Source organism: Molossus molossus, unplaced genomic scaffold, assembly GCF_014108415.1.
Source record: "Molossus molossus isolate mMolMol1 unplaced genomic scaffold, mMolMol1.p scaffold_m16_p_18, whole genome shotgun sequence".
In the NCBI taxonomy this organism is placed as follows: domain Eukaryota; kingdom Metazoa; phylum Chordata; class Mammalia; order Chiroptera; family Molossidae; genus Molossus; species Molossus molossus.
The window spans coordinates 55,945,124-55,965,677 of record NW_023425353.1 but is presented as its reverse complement, the minus strand read 5'-3'; the positions used below and the strand labels follow the sequence as shown (position 1 = coordinate 55,965,677).

The 20,554-nt window shown below is 36.8% G+C and overlaps 1 protein-coding gene across 10 annotated transcripts in view; it reads left to right on the top strand.

Annotated features, from left to right (window-relative positions):
* The window catches only part of LRRFIP2 (LRR binding FLII interacting protein 2), a 112,479-nt gene that overhangs the window by 3,315 nt on the left and 88,610 nt on the right, over positions 1-20,554 (top strand). For 9 of the 10 annotated variants that reach the window (XM_036266167.1, XM_036266169.1, XM_036266171.1 and 6 more), the window contains one exon: positions 15,973-16,116. In XM_036266167.1, the coding sequence (XP_036122060.1) occupies positions 16,027-16,116 (90 nt within the window). In that variant the 5' untranslated portion in view covers positions 15,973-16,026. Of the gene's footprint in view, positions 1-15,972; positions 16,117-20,554 lie in introns of those variants that run through there. The other variant, XM_036266172.1, reaches the window with a different exon arrangement.

The following is a 20,554-nucleotide window of genomic DNA, read 5'->3' as shown; positions in this document are numbered from 1 at the left end:
GGTGAAATGATTTTTTCTGTTTGTTTCCCATTGAACTTTTAAAACTTATTGTAAATTGGGCTATACTTAAAAGGAATCAAACAATGGGCTAAAAACTGGGTTTATCATATGTTATACTTTTTCATTTGTTCTGTTTTTTTTTTTGTGTGGAGGACAGAGAGAATTCTATTTCTTGGAGAAACTCTGAGATTTGTTGCATATGTATGCTTTTGTTTGGTCTAATGATAGGGAGGGAGAGCAGTATATAAGAATAGAAATGGTTAGGAAGAGATGGTATACATGGAAGGAGAATGCTTATTTCATGGGTTCAGGAGATTTTTGCAGGATGTTTTAAAATTGATAAAACATTTAAAAAGTAAGTGTTAATATGGTGAAAAGGAAATCTTTCTACAGTAAACTTCTAGCCTATTCTCACTCCTATAACTCCTAATCCAAGCAACCACTGTTAATGGTTTCCTGCATATTCTTCTCCAAATTTTCTGTTACATGTGTAATCACATATGTTTAGGAGAGATGTCCTATACCTTTCATTCTTACCTTTGATATGTCTTAGCGCTCTTTCTATATTAGCACATATGTCCATCTGATTTTTAAAATAACTTTTTAATTGCATTTATTGGGGTGGCATTGGTTAATAAAATTGTATAGGTTTCAGGTGTTTAATTCCACAATACATCATCTGTATATTGTATTGTGTGTTTACCACCTCAAGTCGTCTCCTTTCATCACCATTTATCCCCGCCCCCATATCCTGCCCTACTTCCCCCATTCCCTTTCCCATCTTATTTTTAAAAAACACTGGATGAACTCCCTAGTGTTGAACCATAATTTATTCATTTTCCAGAATTTATTTTGCCATTACCTATTACTAGGCATTTAGATTGTTTTTAGTTTTATACAAACACTGCTATAGTGAACAACTCATATATAAATAAGTCTTTGTACTAGTCCATAAGTATGTATATAGAATGTATTTTTGAAAGTGTGATTGCAGAATTGAGACTTAAGTTTTGAAATCTAAAAATTTATTTCAATCCTATACTGGGCTTTATTTTATAATAGAAGTTAACTTCTTTCTTAACCGTGTAGAAGGAAAAAGGAGCTCTTAATTTGTTGTATTATTTATTCTCCTTTCCATTAAAACAGTACTACAACTGTCTTTTATAAGGCAATTTAAAACATTTTAGAGTGTCAGGTGGTTAATTTTATTTGTCTTGGTAAGGGTAAATATACTGTAGCTTAAAGACTGGTTCTGTTATAGACAAATAACTTCATTTATAACTGGTAATAGTTAAATGAATACTTTTGTAGTAGGCTGATTTTTAGGACTTTGTGACCAATATCAGTAAAAAACATTGTATATAGTTTAACTTCTTGCCCTGCTGAAGACTGCTACTATGTTATTAGTCATGAGGGAAATAAATAACCCACCTCTCTTTTTCCTTTATCTTCTTCACCCTACTTTATTTATAATAAAATAAACCTCTGTGGAGTTTGAGATCCAGAAATCCTTTTGCAAACTAGAATGCTATTGATGGGTTAATTTCCCAAGGCAGGAGGTAAGTAAGGTACAGATTCAGTGTTTATTCTGCAGTGTTGTGAGCAGGGTAAAGGTTTAAAATTTTTAATTTTTATGTTATGTAGCTCACTCATGACCAGGAAGAGGTTCAGGAATCTTTGCACTTTTAACATGAGAGAGACTAGAGAAAATAAAAAGTGCTAAGGGCTAATGTGTTTTGATGAAGTTGGAACTTGTGAGTGGCAGTTTCTCTGGCTGGTGCCCAGGGTCTATTTTGAGGCCTTGTCAAAGCTTGCCTGACAGAACCTACCACATAACTGTAATCTGTCCTGGCCCTGCTGTGAATCAGGAAAGCCTGTGGTTTAGGAAAAGTGGCATCCACAGAAGAGGGGGGCCTACAAAGGACATTTGCCTTCCGAAGATTAAGACTACATTTTGGAGTGAATATCTGCTTAGCATGCATATCTCCTAGAATCTAGTTTTTTTTTGCCTTCCTTTTTAAAGGAAAGAATTTGATTAAGGAAAACTAATGAAAGTGTTTTAGAAAAATGTGTATAAGCAGGAGCACAGAATTGTACAAGTATTGATATTATGTTCTGGCTCTGAGAGTGTTTGCCAAGAATCAGTCACATGTTTTACAACTGAGGAAAAACATTACTATTACTGGCATAGGGAGGCTCTGCCCCTAGTTGAAATAGTCTAATTCAGAGACCTTCACACTTGCCATTGGTATCAAAAGGACATTGGGAATGATGAGCTGTTTTGGAGGATTATTTTTAGTTCATACAGAGAAATTAGCTTCTTCCCAAATTCTCATTCTCTTTTCCCCATATAACTGTTACATATCATGTGCAGTATCACAAAGTTATCTCTTTAAACTGGTGGTGTTTATCAGATGCTAGCTCCCAGCATAGCTCTGTGTACCATGTGCTTTCTCATAAAAACCTTGGTGTTTTCTATACTTAGTGAATGAAGCATTTGAGTCTAAAGTTCTTTAAGTGATCTCACTTGTTAGACTAGAAAGTTGTCATGTCCCCATATTTAACTGTAGCCTGTATTAATTGTAGCCTGTATTGCTGTCAAGGTTGTTTGAAGAATTTGGCATACAGACTTAATTTACAGATGCAAAGCCTGCATCCTTTCTTTTTATTTAGATTAGGTGTGACTCCCGAAAATTTAGTGTATTTTTTTCCTTGCCCTTAGAAATTTGGATTGTTAGCATTTGATGATGAAGATGTATTTAGTATTCAATGTGAGGAGAAAAAAAAATAAACTGGAGGTTTTATTGTTTTTTGTTTTTTTTTCCTTCTCTATTCCTGTTATCTGGTTTATTCCTGTTATCTCCCTTCCCTGTTTCAGCATGAGGTTAGAACAGAGCAGAGGTGAGAGAGTGGAAAAGAGGTTCGGAATGCCTTGGAGTACAAGAGCAAATGAGCGTGCTTTTATTTTCTCATAAGTGGGGCATTAAAACCTTTTTAAAAGAATCATAGTTCATCTTTTTCATTGTTTTCACTTTGAGCTCTGTACATCTTAGTTTTCCTTTATTATGAACACCAACATGTTAACTAGTTTGTTTGTTTATTTATTTATTTTTGAGAAAGAGAAAGAAACATTGATTGGTTGCCTCCCCTTACATGCCTAGGTGTGTGCACTCTGTGACCTTTTGGTGTATGGGAGGAGGCTCCAACCAATTGAGATGAGCCACACAGGCCAGGGCTTAAATAGTTTTGCTATAACATATATCTGCTGCTTTAGGAAACAATTTTTTTTCCTTTGGTTAATCCTCACCCTAGGATACTTTTTCCATTGATTTTTCAGAAGGTGCCCGAGGAAGGGGGTGGGGGGAGAGGGAGATGTTGAAGTGAGAGAGACATATCACATTGACTGGTTGCCTCCCACATGTGCTCTGACCAGGGCTAGTGATGAACCAGCAACCCAGATATGTGCCCTTGACCGGGAATTGAACCCATGATCCTTTAGTGCACAAGCCAATAACTAAAACCACAGAGCCACACTGGCCAGGGCAACAAATTTAATTTTTAAGTTACTTGTTATGATCGCTTTGTTATTCTTTCATCATCCCCCACTTTCTTAAATGGAAACATTTTAACAGCTAGGAGCAATCTTTTGGCTCTCTGTTTTCTAAGTTACAGAGAGTATAGTACACTGTATGCAGAGGATTAGGATGTTTAAATATTTATTTTCCTGTTAAATGGTTTAAGTCTCTGTTCACCTGTATTAGTAAACACCCTTTGCTACTCATCCAAAGTTTTTTTTTTTTTTTCAATTGTGGTAAAATATACAAAATTTACCATTTAAACCATTTTTAAGTGTACAATTTAGTGGCATTCGTACATTCATAAACTTGTGCAATCATCTCCAGCATCTATTTTGAGAACTTTTTCATTATCCCAAACTGAAACTCTTTACCCATTAAACAATAATTCCTCATTCACCACAGCCCTTGGTAGCCACTTTTATTTTCTGTCTCTGTGAATTTGACTACTCTAGGTACCTCATATAAGTGGAATCATATACTGTTTTTCTTTTGTTTCTGGCTTATTTCATTCAGCACAATGACTTCATGGTTCATCCATGTTGTAACATGTGTGAAAATTTCACTACTATTCAAGGCTGAATTAATATTCCATTGGATATATATACCACACTTTGTTTATCCATACATGTTGATGGACACTTGATTTGCTTTCACCCTTTGGCTATTGTGAATAATGCTGCTATGAACACATGTGTATAAATATCTATTTGAGTTCCTGCTTTCATTTAATTTCATTTCATTGTGGGTATCTACCCGTAAGTGGAATTATTAGATCATATAGTGATTCTATGTTTACTTGTTTGAGGAATTGCCATGCCATTTTCCACAAAAGCTACACCATTTTATGGTCCTACCGGCAGTGTACAAGGGTTCCAGTTTCTCTTTATATTTGGTACACTTGTCATTTTCTTCCTTTTAATTTAAAAAATTTTTATTTTTATTGTTGAAAGTATTACAGATGTACCTCCCCATTGACCTCCTCCTCGTTCCCACCTCCTCTCTTTCTTTTTTCTTTTTAATAGCCCTTCCAATTAGTGTGAAGTGGTCTCTCATTGTGGCTTTAATCTGCACTTTCCTAATGATTAGTGATGTTGAGCATCTTTTCATGTACTTATTGGTCATTTGTATATCTTCTTTGGAGAAATATCTATTCAAGTCCTTTGCCCATCTTTGAATTGGGTTGTTTGTTTTGTTGTTGAGTTTCAGGGGTTCTCTATATATTCTAGTTTTCAATCCCATATAAGATATATGATTTGCAAATATTTTCCCCTATTCTGTGGGTTGCTTTCTTACTGTTAATAGAGTCCTTCGAGGCACAAAAGTTTTAAATTTTGATGAAATTCAATTTATCTGCCTTTTGTTGCCTGTGTTTTTGGTGTCGGATCCAAGAAATCATTGCCAAATTCAGTGTTATAAAGCTTTTTGTGTGTTTTTTCCTAAGAGTTTTATAGTTTAGCTTACATTTATTACTCTGATTCACTATGAATTAATGTTTATATATTGTATAAGGTAAGGGTGTAGCTGGCTTCATTCTTCTGCATGTGGATATGCAGTTTTCCCAGCAACATTGGTTTAAAAGACTGTCTATTCCCCATTGACTGGTCTTAACACTCTTGTAGAGAATCATTTGACCATACATGTTAGGGTTTATTTCTGGGCTCTCTATTATATTCTTTATGTCTTTATGTCAGTTACACATTACCTTGCTTACTTTAGCTTTCTAGTAAGTTTTGAAATCAGGAAGTATGATACTTTCAATTTTGTTCTTCTTTTTTGAGATTATTTTGTCTGTTTGGGATCCCTTGTGATTCCACACGAATTTTTTTTTTTTTTCTTTTGTGGTATGTGCCCCTAGCAGGAACCGAACCCAGGACTCTCTGGTCCACAGGCTGACGCTTAACTGCTGAGCCAGACTGGCCAGGGCACACATGAATTTCTTTTTGTCCTCATCCGAGGATATGTTTTTATTGATTTTAGAGAGAGAGAGAAAAAGAGAAACATTGCTGTGAGAGAGAAACCTAGATCAGTTGTTTCCCGTACACACCCCAACCAGGGATCGAACCCGAAACCTTTTTGTTGTACAGGACGACGCTCCAGCCAACAGTGCCACCCAGCCAGGACTCCATATGAATTTTAATTTTAGGATGGATTTGTCTGTTTCTGCAAAAAAAACAATGTCATTGGGATTTGAGAGAGATTACATTCAGTCTGTAGATTTCTATGGGCAGTATTAATGTTTTAACAATAATAAGTAGTCTAATCCATGAACACAGGGTGGCTTTTCATTTATTTATGTCTCCTTTAGTTTCTTTCAGCAGTGTTTTGTAGTTTTCAGTGTATAGGTCTTTTGCCTCCTTGGCTAAGTTTGTTTCTGAGTATTTTGTTCTTTTTGATGCTATTGTAAATGGAATTGTTTTAATTTTCTTTTTTGGATTATTCATTGTTAGTGTATAGAAAAGCAATTGACTTGTTGTGGTTGTTATTGTTAATCCTCACCTGAGTATAGTTTATCCATTGATTTTTAGAGAGAGTGGAAGAGAGTGGGGAGAAGGGGAAAGAAAGGTAGAGGGGAAAAAGAGAGAAAAAGAGAAAAACATCCATGTGAGAGACACATCTATTGGGATTGGTTGCCTCCTGCATGTGCCCTGACCAGGGCTAGGGATTGAACCTGCAACCCAGGTATGTGTCCTTGACTGGGAACCCACGACCCTCTGGTGTGCAGGTAGATGCTCTAACCACTGAGCATGAGCATGCCATCCAGGTTGCAACTGGTTTTTTTAAAAATTGATTTTGTATCCCTACAACTTTGCTAAAGTCATTCATACAAAGTTTTATAACCTGTTTTGTTCATTTTTAAAAAAAATCTTTTTTATTGTTCAGAGAGAGAGGAAGGGAGACAGAGAGAGAGAGTAATGGAAACATCGATGAGAGAGAACATCGATTGGCCGCCGCCTGCATACCCCCCATTGGGGATTTGGCCCACAACCTGGGCATGTGCCCAGACCGGGAATCGAACCGGCGACCTCTTGGTGCATGGGTCAACGCTCAACCACTGAGCCACATTAGCTGGGTTGTTGTGTTAATTTTTTATGTTGTGTAACAAATTTAGCAACTTAAAATAAAACAAAACACATTTATTATCCTTGAATTTCTATGGGGCAGGAATCTGAGCATGCCTGAATTGGGTCCTCTGCTTATATGGGTCCTCTGCTTAGAGTCTCACAAAGCTGCAGTCAGGGTGTTGGCTGGGCTGAATTCTTGTCTGGAGATATAAGGGCTGAATTATTGTCTTGAGATATAACTGATAAAAATCTGCTTTCAAGCTCATTTAGGTTTTTGGCAGAATTACTTTCTTTGTGGTTTTAGGACTCTTCAAACTTGTAAAAGCTGCTTTCAGCTCTTAGAGGCAACCTGAAGTTCCTGGCCCATGGTGTCTCCCCACGTGACCACTCATCAGGCCATCAAGGAGAGAGAATCTAGAGCAAGTCTCCTAGCTAGATAATCTTATGAAATGTAACATAATCATGGTAATGATATCTCATAACCTTCCTTATATTCTATTGGTTAGAAGCAAGTCACAAGTTCTGCCCACATTGTTGGGGAGGTGTTTACACAAAGGTGTGAACTGCAGGAGGGGGAATAATGGTAGACAGCCACCGCAGTCTCTATCGTAACTGGTTACAAAATAGCACATATTTTACAATCATTTTTATTTACAAAAATTTATATGCACAATTAAGACTTTCTACAGATGTTGGAAATTACTGGTTGTTTTTATCATTATTTTGTATTTCTTCGTTATTTCTCCCATTTCCCTTCCCTGCAACATTCCATTTTTACAATTTTAAATCACTTTTTTTAATCCCCACCCAAGGATATGTTTCTTATTGATTTTAGGGGTTGGGGGGAGGCAGAATGAGAGAGAGGAGAGAGAGGGAGAGGAAGAGGGAGAGAAACATCACTGTGAGAAACATCGATCGATTACTTCCCGTATGTGCTCCAATTGGGGATTGCACCCAATCCTATGTATGTGCCCTGACATAATCAAATCAGAGACCGTCTTTCAGTGTATGGGATGATGCCTGGCCAGGGCTATTTTTTTATATTTTTTCTTCTAAGCTCATTTTCTAGCTTTCAGAAAGAGGTAAAAGCAAAACACTTTTCTATTGTGAAATAAATCCTCAGCCAATGTAGGCACCAGAGGGAAGGGAATAGCAGGAACTTCAATATGAGGTTAAAACAAACTAGGTGCAGATAAAAACCTGGAAAAGGCTCACATCATATTAAAAAGAAGTCCCGGAGGCTGTGGAGATTTTGGTGGTGGCATATCTCCATTATGTCTTTTGAATCACATTGCTTCAATCTGTAGCTTTCTTCCTGGGATATCTGTCATACTCCTGGGGATTAATCCCCTTTGTCCCTCTTTTCTGTTGGATTTATTTCCTGTATGCTCTTTCCTGTCTCTTGATTTTTCTCTTTTATTTGATGAAGTAGTTGATTGACAAAGAGGTGATTTTTTGAGACCATACATATCTGAAAATGTCTTTAATTATCAAATATGAGATTAGAATGATTTGACTGAGCATAGGCTGTTCCTTTAGAATTTTGAAGGAATCACTCTGTTGCAGAATTACTTTTGGAAGTCTGAAGTCTTTCTAATTGTTAATCCTTTATACCTGACCTGATTTTCCCACCTTTGGAAGCTTGTAAAATCATTCTTTAAAAAATTTTTTTTTCATTTATTGATTTTAGAAAGAGGAAGTGAGAGGGAGAGAGGGATAGAAACATCGATGAGAGATAACATTGATCGGCTGCCTCCTGCAAGCCCCCCACTGGGGATTTGGCCCACAACCTGGGCGTGTGCCCTGACTGGGAATCAAACTGGTGACCTCTTGGTGCATAAGTTGATGCTCAACCACTGAACCACACTGGCTGGACTGTAAAATCATTCTTATCCCCATTGTTTGCAATGATAATTCACTATGAAATACCTTGGTGTGGACTCAGGACTTGTGCTGAGCATTCTGTGAGCCCTTTGAATCTAGAAACTCATGTCCTTAACTTCTGGGAAGTTATTTTATGAATGGTTTCTTCTCTCTGTTTCTGTATGTGTGTCGCTTGGGTGGGGATATGGGTGGTGGATGAGCAGGCATGGGAATGGGCAGAATCAGTCTTTTCTTTTCTTTTCTTTTCTGTTCTTGTCTTTTCTGGTCTTTTCTTTTCTTTTCTTTTCGTTTCGTTGCTTTTCTTTTCTTTTCTTGTCGTTCTTTTCTCCTTCCTTCCCTCCCTCCCTCCCTCCCTCCCTCCCTCCCTCCCTCCCTCCCTCCCTCCTTCCTTCCTTCCTTCCTTCCTTCCTTCCTTCCTTCCTTCCTTCCTTCCCTCTTTCCCTCCTTCCCTTCTTCCTTCCTTCCTCACCTGAGGACATTTTTCCATTTTTTTTTTGTTCAGATAGAGTGGGAGGGAGGGAGGGAGGGAGGGAGAGAGAGAGAGAGAGAGAGAGACATCAATGTGAAAGGGACACATCGAGTGGTTGCCACCTGCACGACCCAACCAAGGTATGTGCCCTTAGCAGGAACCGAACCCAGGTCTCTCTGGACCACAGGCCAATGCTCTAACCACTGAGCCAAACTGGCCAGGGCACTTTGTCTTTATTTTTATAAAAAGGAGCCAAGTATTAGATTTAGGACTTTTATGAGCAGAAGTAAATGCATCTTAAGGGGAACTAGTTGCGCGTGTCTCTGAATTAGTATGGCACTTGGATTAGCTACTCTCACAGCTGTGCTGTTAACTCTGCTCTTCTCTGTAGTCATTCCTCCATGAACATTGTACTTATATTGCATTATGTCTGTTGCCTTCTTTCTCTTATGGGCCTGACTGGTGTCTTGCCTACCATTTAGGACATTTCTTTGCCTTTTCTATCTAAGATAGTTTTAAGCTACACAAAACTGACCAACAAACATGCCTCTTCCTTTCTTATATACAAATATTTTATGTCACTATTATTTTTTCCAGTGAGTGAGTTACATGAGTGGAAGGAATATTAGAGGTCACCAGAGAAACCTGAAAATGTCAAAGAATTTTTCTCTGATAATAAAAATTTGTGGACTTGAAAATTGATGTCTTTTCCAGGACTTTGAGGACATTAGTGGTTGCTTCTTTTTAAAAAACTGTTTTTATTGTTTTTTTACAGAAGGAAGGAGAGAGAAATAGAAACATCAATGTGAGAGAGAAACATGGATCAGCTGCCTCCTGCATGCCCCGTACTGGGGATGAAGCCTGCAACCCAGGCATATGCCCAGATTGGGAATCGAACTGGGACCTCTCACTCTATGGGGTGACGCTCAGCCCACTGAGCTACACCGGCTGGGCCCAACATAAATTTTTATAATCCTACTTTGTTTATTGAAAACCACAAAACACTGTGGAATGAAATTAAGACATATTTTTTATTGCAGTTCCAAGTTCCTGTGCCTCTTGTTTTTGTTTTTAATCCTCACCCGAGGACATTTTTCTATCTTCGAGTAGAGAGAGAGGGAGAGAAAGAGAGAGAGAAACATCGACATAAGAGGGACACATTGGCTGGTTGCCTCCCGCACGACCCCAACCAGGGCCGGGGATGAACCGAAACCGAGGTATGCGCCCTTGGCTGGAATAGAACTCGAGACTCATTGATCTGTGGGCCAGTGCTCTACCATTAAGCCAAACTGGCCAGGGCTCCTGTGCCACTTGTTCACTTAGTTATCTACCTTTCTCAACCAGTTACTTTTTTGCTGAACACTTTATTATAAAAATTTTCAAACATACAGAAAATTGAAAGATTTCTACTGAGAACATGCATGTACCTACTATCTGGATTGTGCTATTAACGTTTTATTATACATTATCACCCATCTATTCTCTATATTTATTCCTCTATCATTATTTCATTTTTTTGGATGCATTTCAAAATAAGAGTAGATACCAGTATACTTCAACCCTAAATATTTCAGTATGTGCATCATTGACTAGAGTTCAGTATTTGTTTAGAAGTGTTTTTCTTTTAAAGTAAAAATTGCATAGACTGGCTGAGTAGTTTGTTTAGAGCATGGTCCCAATACACCAAGGTTACGGGTTCGATCCCTGGTCAAGGCACACATAAGAATCAACCAATTTGCTAGGGCCAGTTTTGGCTTAGTGGTTAGAGCTTTTGGCCCTCAAACCAAAGAGTCTTGGGTTTGATACCTGGCCCTGGTTGGGGTCATGGGGGAGGCAACCAATTGATGTTTCTCTCTCTGTCTTCCCCTCCCTTTCATCTTCTCTCCTTCTCAGTCTAAAACAATCAGTGGTTCCCAGCCAGTGTGGTTCAGTGGATTGAGCAGCACTCCATCAAGTGAGAGGTCCTGGTTTGATTCTTGGTCAGGGCCCATGCCTGGGTTTTGGGCTTGATCCCCAGTAGGGGGCATGCAGGAGGCAGCTGATCAATGTCTCTCTCACACTGATGTTTCTATCTCTTCCTTCCTCTCTCTGTAAAAAATCAATGGAAAAATATCCTTGGGTGAGGGTTAAAAAAAAAAAAAGATCAACCAAAGAATGCATAAGTAAGTGGAACAGTAAATTGATGTCTCTCTCTCTCGAATCAATCAATAAATATTTTTAAAAAATACATAGAAAGTCATAGATCATAAGTGTACCATTTAATGACCTCTTTCGTCTATTCTTCCTCTATTCTGTCCTTCTAATAAATGTTCTAATAAGGCTACTAATAAAACTAATAAAAGTCCACACTCCCAAAACTTGTGCATTCATTTATATTTTCAAAAATATACTGAATACCACAAAGTACCTTAAAACTTTTTAATTTTATTATTTAAATATGCTGTATACTATAATGATTATACTGTAGGCATTTTTATTTTTTAAAGGCATTTTATTTATTTTTCCAGATTATTCTGTACTTTAGCAAAAATTCTTACTATGGCTAATGACATCATATAATGCATGCTGAGGAAAATAACTTGGTATTTTTGTTTAGTTAAAAGTATGAAATTGGCCCTGGCCGGTTTGGCTCAGCGGTTAGAGCGTCAGCCTGCGGTCCACAGAGACCCGGATTCGGTTCCCACTAAGGGCATGTACCTTGGCTGCAGTTTGTCCCCGGCCCTGGTTGGGTCGTGTGGGTGGCGGCCACTCGATGTGTCCCTTTCACATCGATGTTTCTCTCTCTCCTTCCCGCTCTGAGTAAAAAAAAAAAAAAAAAAAGGAAAGATGTCCTCGGGTGAGGATAAAAAAAAAAAAAAAAAGTATGAAATTGTAAAGAAAGGCAAGGATTGCCTTTTGTTAAGTTCTTAAGCTGAAGAGGTAGTTAATTCAAGATACTTTAAACATTTATGGAGTGTTTTATAAGTTTATTAAGTGGTTGCATTTATCTTAACTTCTTTCAACCTCACATTAACCATGATAAATAGTCGGGACAGTTGTTTCTGCTCTATCGATGAAGAAAGCAATGCTTAGGCAAGGAAGGGCAGTGCAGCAGTTGCTTGTGCAATCAGATGAACTCAGATTCTCTCACTTGAAATCCCATCCAATGGAAACAACTGCAGTCACACTAAGTCTTTAGTTCAGGTGTCATTCCAGATACTGTGAATTGCTTATGAATAACTACCAAGTGTTTTATTGTGCAGACCACTGTTATCTGTAATGACAACTCTGATGCAAAGACTTATCATGCCAGTGTTTTGAGTTTTCCATGATGAAATGTTTAGATGTAAGGGAACTACAACTATCAGAATCCAGACAGAACTAAGTGTGCTGTATTTAGAATGTGACCATACTGACATTATGTACACATTCTGTTCTCACAAAAGGGAACAATCTCATGATTGAAGTGCCACTCAATGTGGCAGAATGCCTGTTTTTCAGAAATGTATTATGTAAGAAGCTCACTAGGGAAGAGAAAGCCTTATTGATGTATCTGTCTATTTTGGAAGGTATATATTCCTCAACATTCTGAAGGTTTTTCCCTCCTTTCCCTTAGATAGACCAATATGTAATGACAGAACCATCTGGAGAAATTCAGTTTGATATTGTTTGAGTAAGGGACTTGACAAAATGCAGGCACTTTTGTATTTTTGTCGGTGTAAAGGTTTAGCTCTTGATTTGGTCGATACCCCTAAGGAAAAACTGGAAGAGAGTAACATGGTTCCAGAGGAAAAGTGTTCTTTAGAAAACCTCCTTGGGATAGAAATTTACTGAAAGTCCTTTTCGGATCAGAAGCTGGAAATAATATATATGAATTTATGTCCTTATTTTTGTCATTTTGTTGAAAGGCAGGTGTGTGTGTGTGTGTGTGTGTGTGTGTGTAAGTATGTCTTTATTGATTTTTTTCAGGGAGAGAATCATCCAAGTAAGAAACATTGGCTGTCTCCTGCATGGCCCCCACTGGGCATTGAGCCCGCAACCCAGGCATGTCCTGACCTGGAATGGAACCAGGACCTCTCACTCCATGGGGTGACTCTCAATCCACTGAGCCACATCAGCTAGACTGAAAAGCAGTTTTCCATTGGCTATGCTAGGAATCTTATTTCTTTTAAGGTTTTCCCCTATCACTAATATAAAATGGTCTGGAGTTATTAGGAGATAGATTGCATAGGAATTGACAACCTTTAAGGATGTCTGCCTACAGATTACAAATAATATAATTCTTCCAAAAGCACTAGATTGTTTTTGCAGTAGGTAATGAATGGTTGGTCTGCCTCTTGTGCAGTTGAAAAAGGTAACAGGACCTGGCCAATTAGTGACATAAACACCTAGATACCATCTCAGTAGATACGACAAGGAAGATAGGCAGGAAGTTGTTCCTATTTCCTGTTTATCCTTTGCCTCTGTACTTTTTTTTTTTTTTTTTGTCATTTTACTCTCTGGGCTGGTCAGCCTGAAGCTTGTTGAAACAGTTTTGTTTTGAGGCATTTTTAAGAAAAGGTGATTCTTTGCAAGAGAGAGAGAGAGACAGAGAGAAATTTATTGTTCTGCTTATTTATGCATTTGTTGGTTGGTTCTTGTATGTGCCCTGATCTGGGATGTAACCTGAAACCTTGGCGTATCAGGACAACACTCTAAACAACTGAGCTACCTGGCCAGGGCCAAGATAATTCTTTATGTAAATCTGTGTGCTAGGAATATCCTGGCAGGTCTAAGGTCTAAGGCAGTGTTAGTTGAAAAGGAATCAAAATGGATTCTGGGGAAAGAGGAGAAAGAAATGTATTCAAAAGAGTACCACCAGCACTGGCTTCAAGTAGTGTGTCTCAGCTGTAGAAGTATATCATGCCTAATTTTTTTTTTTTTTTTCATCCTCACCCGAGAACATTTTTCCATTTTTTGTTCAGATAGAGTGGGAGGGAGGGAGAGAAAGAAAGAGAGAAACATCAACGTGAAAGGGACACATCGAGTGGTTGCCACCCACACGAGCTATCCAGGGCTGGGGACAAACTGCAACCGAGGTACATGTTCTTAGCGGGACCCAAACCCGGATCTCTCTGTACTGCAGGCTGACGCTCTAAGCACTGAGCCAAACCAGCCAGGGCTATCCTGCCTAATTTGAGTGTGAGTTACCTTGGGACCAATTTCTTTTTTGAGCCTTGGATTTGAGTGTTTTAATTTTTTTTTAATGTATAAATCTTCCCCTAATACTATTGAAATTTTAGAGAAGCAAGAAGAAAAAAAAAAATGCATCCATAGTCCTATCCTCCTAATGAAACTACTGTTGCATATACTTCCAGCCAAATCTTTTCTTTTTCTTCTGTAATTATTTTTATGTGTCAAGAATTAGAACATGCTTATGTTTTTGTCTCCTGCTTCTGTGAAACGTTTTTCAGTGTGTCCTTGGAAAGCTGGCTGAAGGACAATTATTGGATGATACCACAGTATGTTAGTTAAATTGTCACTCTAGTCTGAGAAGGAACTTTGTATAGCCCACTGCTTTTTTCTCAGTTGGTTATTAACACTTGTACACTGTTACTTTTAAGTGATGAATGATCTTTAATATTATGCTGAGGTTGAAGAGGATGGGAGACTAATGAGAAAAATTCTTCTGTGCTTTTCAGAAATTGTCCTGATTTGTAGCTCAGATTTATCAACTGCTGCTTTTAGACATTCATTTTTTTGTTTGTTTCCATTTAAATGAGTCCTTTTCTTACTTATATCCAGATATATTTTCTATGGCAGAGTAATAAATTATCATCAGTCTTCATTCTGATTGACAAACATAACAAGCTACCTCTATGGGAAATAAGAAATGGTGCCAGATAAAATGAGAACAGCTGGAAGTTTTATTGGAGGATACTTTTTTGGATGAGTGGATTGATTGATGGAGTGGTTTGGTTTTATATTGCCTGAACCAAGTAAATTCCAGTATATTAAAGTTACTTATAGTTTTATATATTTTGTTCTGTTAGGACAAACTTACTTGAGAATTTGTTTGTGATTCACAATATAATGAGGTTTTGCCAGTTTATTTCATTAAAGTTAGGACATTTTTTTTAAGTTAATGGGTATTTAGCTAAATGAGCTGTACTTCTCAGGAATGTGTTTAGGAGAGGGGGAGGGCATGCAAATTGGGATGCATTCTCTTATGAGAATCTTTAATTTCGAATATGTACCATGTATTAGAAAGATTAGTTAGATGGTCTTTATCATCCTTGTTATTTAATCTTGAAGGGTTAATTTTTCTTCTCTCTTGTAAAATAGACCTCTAATATAACAACATTGGGTTCATAAATATACTCTTAGTCATTGGCCTATGTCATTTTGTTTATCACTATATTTGGTACCCACCCCCCACCCCCAGTACCTGGCAATGGCAGGGACTCAGATGTTTGTTGCATGGACAGTGTTGGTAATTGTTAATTGCGGTATAATAAACCTCCATTTGATCTTTTATGTGGTAATGGTTTAATTGGAATTGTTTCTTAAATTCCACTAAAAAACCAAGTTACCTTTGTAACTTTAAGGCCTATATTAAAATTTTTTAATGTGTTCTCTCAAAGCTTTAGGCTGAATTACTTTTCTGAAATGCCACCCCACCTTGCCCCAAATGGAAATAGATTTTGAAAGAGTTGTAGTAATTTTAGAAAAGTAATGTTATTGTTAACTTCAGCTTTCTGAGGCTAATATTATAACACATTCTCACAGGTTGCCATGGGTAGTATGGTAAAAGGGTTGAGAGGTTCTGTAATTACTATAAATTTAAATATTCTAAAAATTATTGGAATAATTTGATAACGAGAAAGTATTTGAAGATTAATTTTAATTTATATGTAAACACGTAAATATAATTTCTCTTTGTTAAAAGTGTATGTATAAATGAGCGTTTAAATAGCACAAAGAGAAATATCCTAAATTATTCTGATTCTGTTTATTTCAGGGTTGAAAACAGACAAATCATATATCAGAATTAAAAAACGACCAAGAAGACAAGATGGGGACTCCTGGTTCTGGAAGGAAAAGAACACCTGTGAAAGACCGATTTTCTGCAGAAGATGAAGCTTTGAGTAATATTGCCAGAGAGGTGTGTGTGGAAAACTCCCTCTCAACACTGACACGTACAGATGAGAATGTTGTAAAAATGCTGGGGTGAGAGAGATACAGACATTCTTTCATTGAGCTAGTTTCAGAATGTTTGCTGTAAATAACATATTGTATTTGGCCTCTAAAATACTGTATCAGAATAAAATATAGTTGCCATCTCTTTACTTGGATATCTTTTCAACTCATTTAAAGTTGATTTTTCATTTTCTTTTTGTGGCTTATATGAGCTCCAGGTACTTGTCCTAATATATTGAAACTTAAGGTAATTAGAATATTGAAGATATGATAACTATGTTATAGATGCTCATTGGTCTGCATACAGTTAATATATTCCAGGAGGAACTGTGTAAATGTTGACAGTAACGATCCTTATTTGGTATCTGTTCAGATTCAGTATCTTAGCTGTTTTTTTTAAATATTGCAGTGGAATGTTTTATGTTTAACTTTTAGCTAGTAACAGGGCCTCTGAAGCATTTTTGTTTTGGTTTGTTGACAACTCAGGAAAAGAAAAAAAAGGAAAGGGTATCTATTAACCTGTTGAATCACTAGCAACATTTCCTGTTGCATATTGGAAATTTAAGATAATTCCTAGCTGTGATTTCTTAAGTGAGGTGGCAGCTTTGTTTCAGACTCTAACTCTATCTGTAGCTACAAACCTGACCATAAACTAAACTGGTACAATAATTGCTTAGAGTTCTGTATTATTAAATTATATTTTTTTTGGTGAGAATTATTCCCTCATCACTTCCTCTTTGTTATTCTTAGTAAATAACTCATTTAGAACTAGTGCTGTTTCCTTTTGACATGTTGCACAGTCTTTTTTGACCCAGTTCATTGTTACATTTTTCCTCTTTTAAGCTACTCAGTTAGCTTTTGAATTAGAAGTCAAATTCTGTAGGAGGATATTTAAAGCAAAGAAAAGATGACAAAATTTGTATTACTTTAACAAAATTAAAAAATGAGTGAGATATTTTTAGATAAAAAGGTAAAGAATATTTAAACATGAAATAAAATATCTATAACTTTACAATATTAAGTATTTGCATGAGTAAAATAATTTGGAAGCCAACATAGGTTTAGTTGAAAATGGAAACTACTCAAAATTGGAGGGATATAACTGAATTTCTCTAAGGGGAGAGAATATTAGCAACTTCTGCTCTCTTTTTGTATTGTCATTAGGTATTTGAACTCTTTTTTTAGGGCATAATGCTTCATTTACAAAATTGTTACATCATTTGAGTACTTGCTATGTGTCAAACAATATTATAAGTATTTAAAATACATTAATTTAATCTTCACAAAATTCTGAGATTGGTTTGATTATTATCTTCAATTTACAGATGAAGAAGCCATTGCACAGAAAAGTTAACTAACTTCTTTAAGGTCATCACATAGCTAGGAAATAGCAGTTAGATCCAAACAAATGAACTTTGTCTCTAAAGTTTGAGCATTGAACCACCCACTCTGTTATACTGCCTCTGAATCTTCTCCATCTCCTTTATTAACAGCTTGTTTTTATATAACTTTTCATGATTTTAAAGATACTTTGATATCTTGGTTCTTACAATAACCATATGAATTATGAGTTTGGTAGGATAGGTATTATTATTAGCCTTATTTACAAATAAGGAAACAGATGAAGCTTAGCAATAAATGTCAAAAAAGTTGTTTCCATATTTTGACTATTGTAAATAATACTGCGGTGAACATGGTGGTGTATATATCTTTTTGAGTTAGTGTTTTCATTTTCATTAGATAAATACACAGAAATGGAATTTCTGGGCCATATGAGAGTTCTATTTTTAAAATATGAGGAATCTGTATACTGTCTTCCATAGTGGCTGCACCGATTGTTCACAGTAGTTCTCTTTTCTCCACATCTTTGCCAGCACTTGTTATTTCTTGTCCTCTTGATGATAGCCTTTCTAACAGGCGTGAGGTGATATCTCATTATGGTTTTGATTTTCATTTTCCTGATAATTAATGATGTTGAACAACTTTTCATGTATCTGTTGGCCATCAGTGTGTCTTTTTTTGAAATATATCCAGATCCTCTGTCCAATTTTTAATTGGATTGTTGTGCTCGCTTTGGCAGCACATACACAAAATAAAGTTGGATTGTTTGTTTTTTGAGTTGTATGAGTTCTTTATATATATATTTTTTTATCCTCACCCGAGGACATTTTTTCGTTTTTTGTTCAGATAGAGTGGGAGGGAGAGAGAGGAAGAGAGAGAGAGAGAGAAACATTGATGTGAAAGGGACACATTGAGTGGTTGCCCCCCTCACGACCCAACCAGGGCCCAGGACAAACTGCAACTGAGGTACATGCCCTTAGCGGGAACCAAACTCCGGTCTCTCTGGACTGCAGGCCAACGCTCTAACCGCTGAGCCAAACCAGCCAGGTCTATATATATTTTTGATATGATATATATATATCATTCCATAGGTTATTCTTTCAGTTTGTTGATGGTTTCCTTTGCTGTGCAGATGTTTGTTAGTTTGATGTAGCCCACTTATATATTTTTGCTTTTTTTTTTTTAAAATATGTTTTTATTGATCTTTTAGAGAGAAAGGAAGAGAGAAATAGAAACATTGATGTGAGAGAGAAACATTGACTGCTGCCTCCTGCATGTCCCCCACTGGAGACCAAGCCCACAACCCGCATGTACCCTGACCAGAATTCAAACCGGGACCTCTCAGTCCATGGGACAATGCTCAATTCACTGAGCCACACCAGTTGGGTTATTTTTGCTTTTGTTGCCTTTGCTTTTGTGTCAAATCCAAAAAAGCATCACCGAGTTTGGTATCAAGGAGCTTACTGCTTATGTTTTCTTGTAGGAGTTTTATGGTTTTGGGTCTTACATTAAGTCTTTAATGCATTTTGAGTTGTGTTTTGTGTTTGGTATAAGATAATGGTTGAATTTTATTCTTTTGCATGTTGCTGTGCAGTTTTCCAAGCACTATTTATTGAAGAGACTGTTCTTTCCCCATTATGTATTCTTGGCTCCTTTGTTGTAAATTAATTGACCATATACAGGGAGGGGCCAAGATAAGTTTACAGTTATGAGTATGCGAAATGCAGAATTTATTCTTGTATTATTATTTCTTAATTATTGTATTATTTTCCATATGAACATTTGAAAACCTACTTTTGCCTAATGTATCTATGGGTTTATTTCTGGGCTCTCTTTTCTGTTCTATTGATTAATGCATCTATTTTTATATCAGTACCATACTGTTTTAATTCCTACAGCTTTTTAATACAGTTTGAAATCAGGGAATATGATAAGTCTAACTTTGTTCTTTCTCAAGATGGCTTTGGCTATTCAGAGTCTTTTGTGGTTCTAGACAAATTTTAGAATGGTTATTGCTGTTTCTGTGATAAATGTCATTGGAATTTTTGATAGAGATTACATTGAATCTTTCTATTGTTTTGGGTAGTATATACATATTAACAATATTAGTTCTTTCAATCCATGAGCATGAAATATCTTTCCATTTATTTGTGTCTTCAATTTCTTTCATCAGTGTCTTATAGTTTTCAGTGTACAGGTCTTTCACTTCCTTGTTTAAATTTATTCCTAGGTATTTTATTATTTTTTGATGCAATTGTAAATGGGATTGTTTTCTTAATTTCTCTTTCTGATGGTTTGTCATTAGTGTGTAGAAACTTAATTGTCCATTCATATATTGGATGCTTGGCATTCACTGATAATCCCTATTCCTTATTGTCTACAACAGGATCATCTCTCACAAAAACCATTGCCTTCAGTTAGAAACAAAACTAACACAATCCCCACAATCCTCATAACAATTTTTTTTTCCCCTCACCCAAGGACATTTTTATTTTTGTACTTATCTTCAGATAGAGTGGGAGAGAGAGAAGGATGAAGAGAGAGAGAAACATTGACTGGTTGCCACCTGCACGACCCCAACTGGGGCCGGGGACAAACTGCAACTGAGGTATGTGCCCTTAGCGGCAACCGAACCTGGGACTCTCTAGTCCGCGGGCCAACGCTCTAACTGCTGAGCCAAACCAACCTGGACCTCATAACAATTTAAAAAAAAACAAGTAGCTTAATCTTTTTTTTTTTTTAAGTTAAATCCTAACTTAATTTGTCTTTTCTCAGCGCAAATTGTTTTTTTAAGTAGACAAGGAATGCCATAAAGAAAGAAAAGTAACCTCTTTTATTCCTGCTTCCTATCTGCTCAGTTTCCTACATTTCTCAGTTGGCCCTAAATCAGGCAACTAGAAGGAATGAGGAGGAAAAGAAACGAAAGTCATGAATATATTCCTCAAACTAGATAATTTACACACTAAAATATAGAACTGGGTGCATTTAAGAAAATTGTGGTAGTCCGGCCTGTGAGGCTCAGTGGTTGAACGTTGACCCGTGCACCAAGAGGTCGCCGGTTC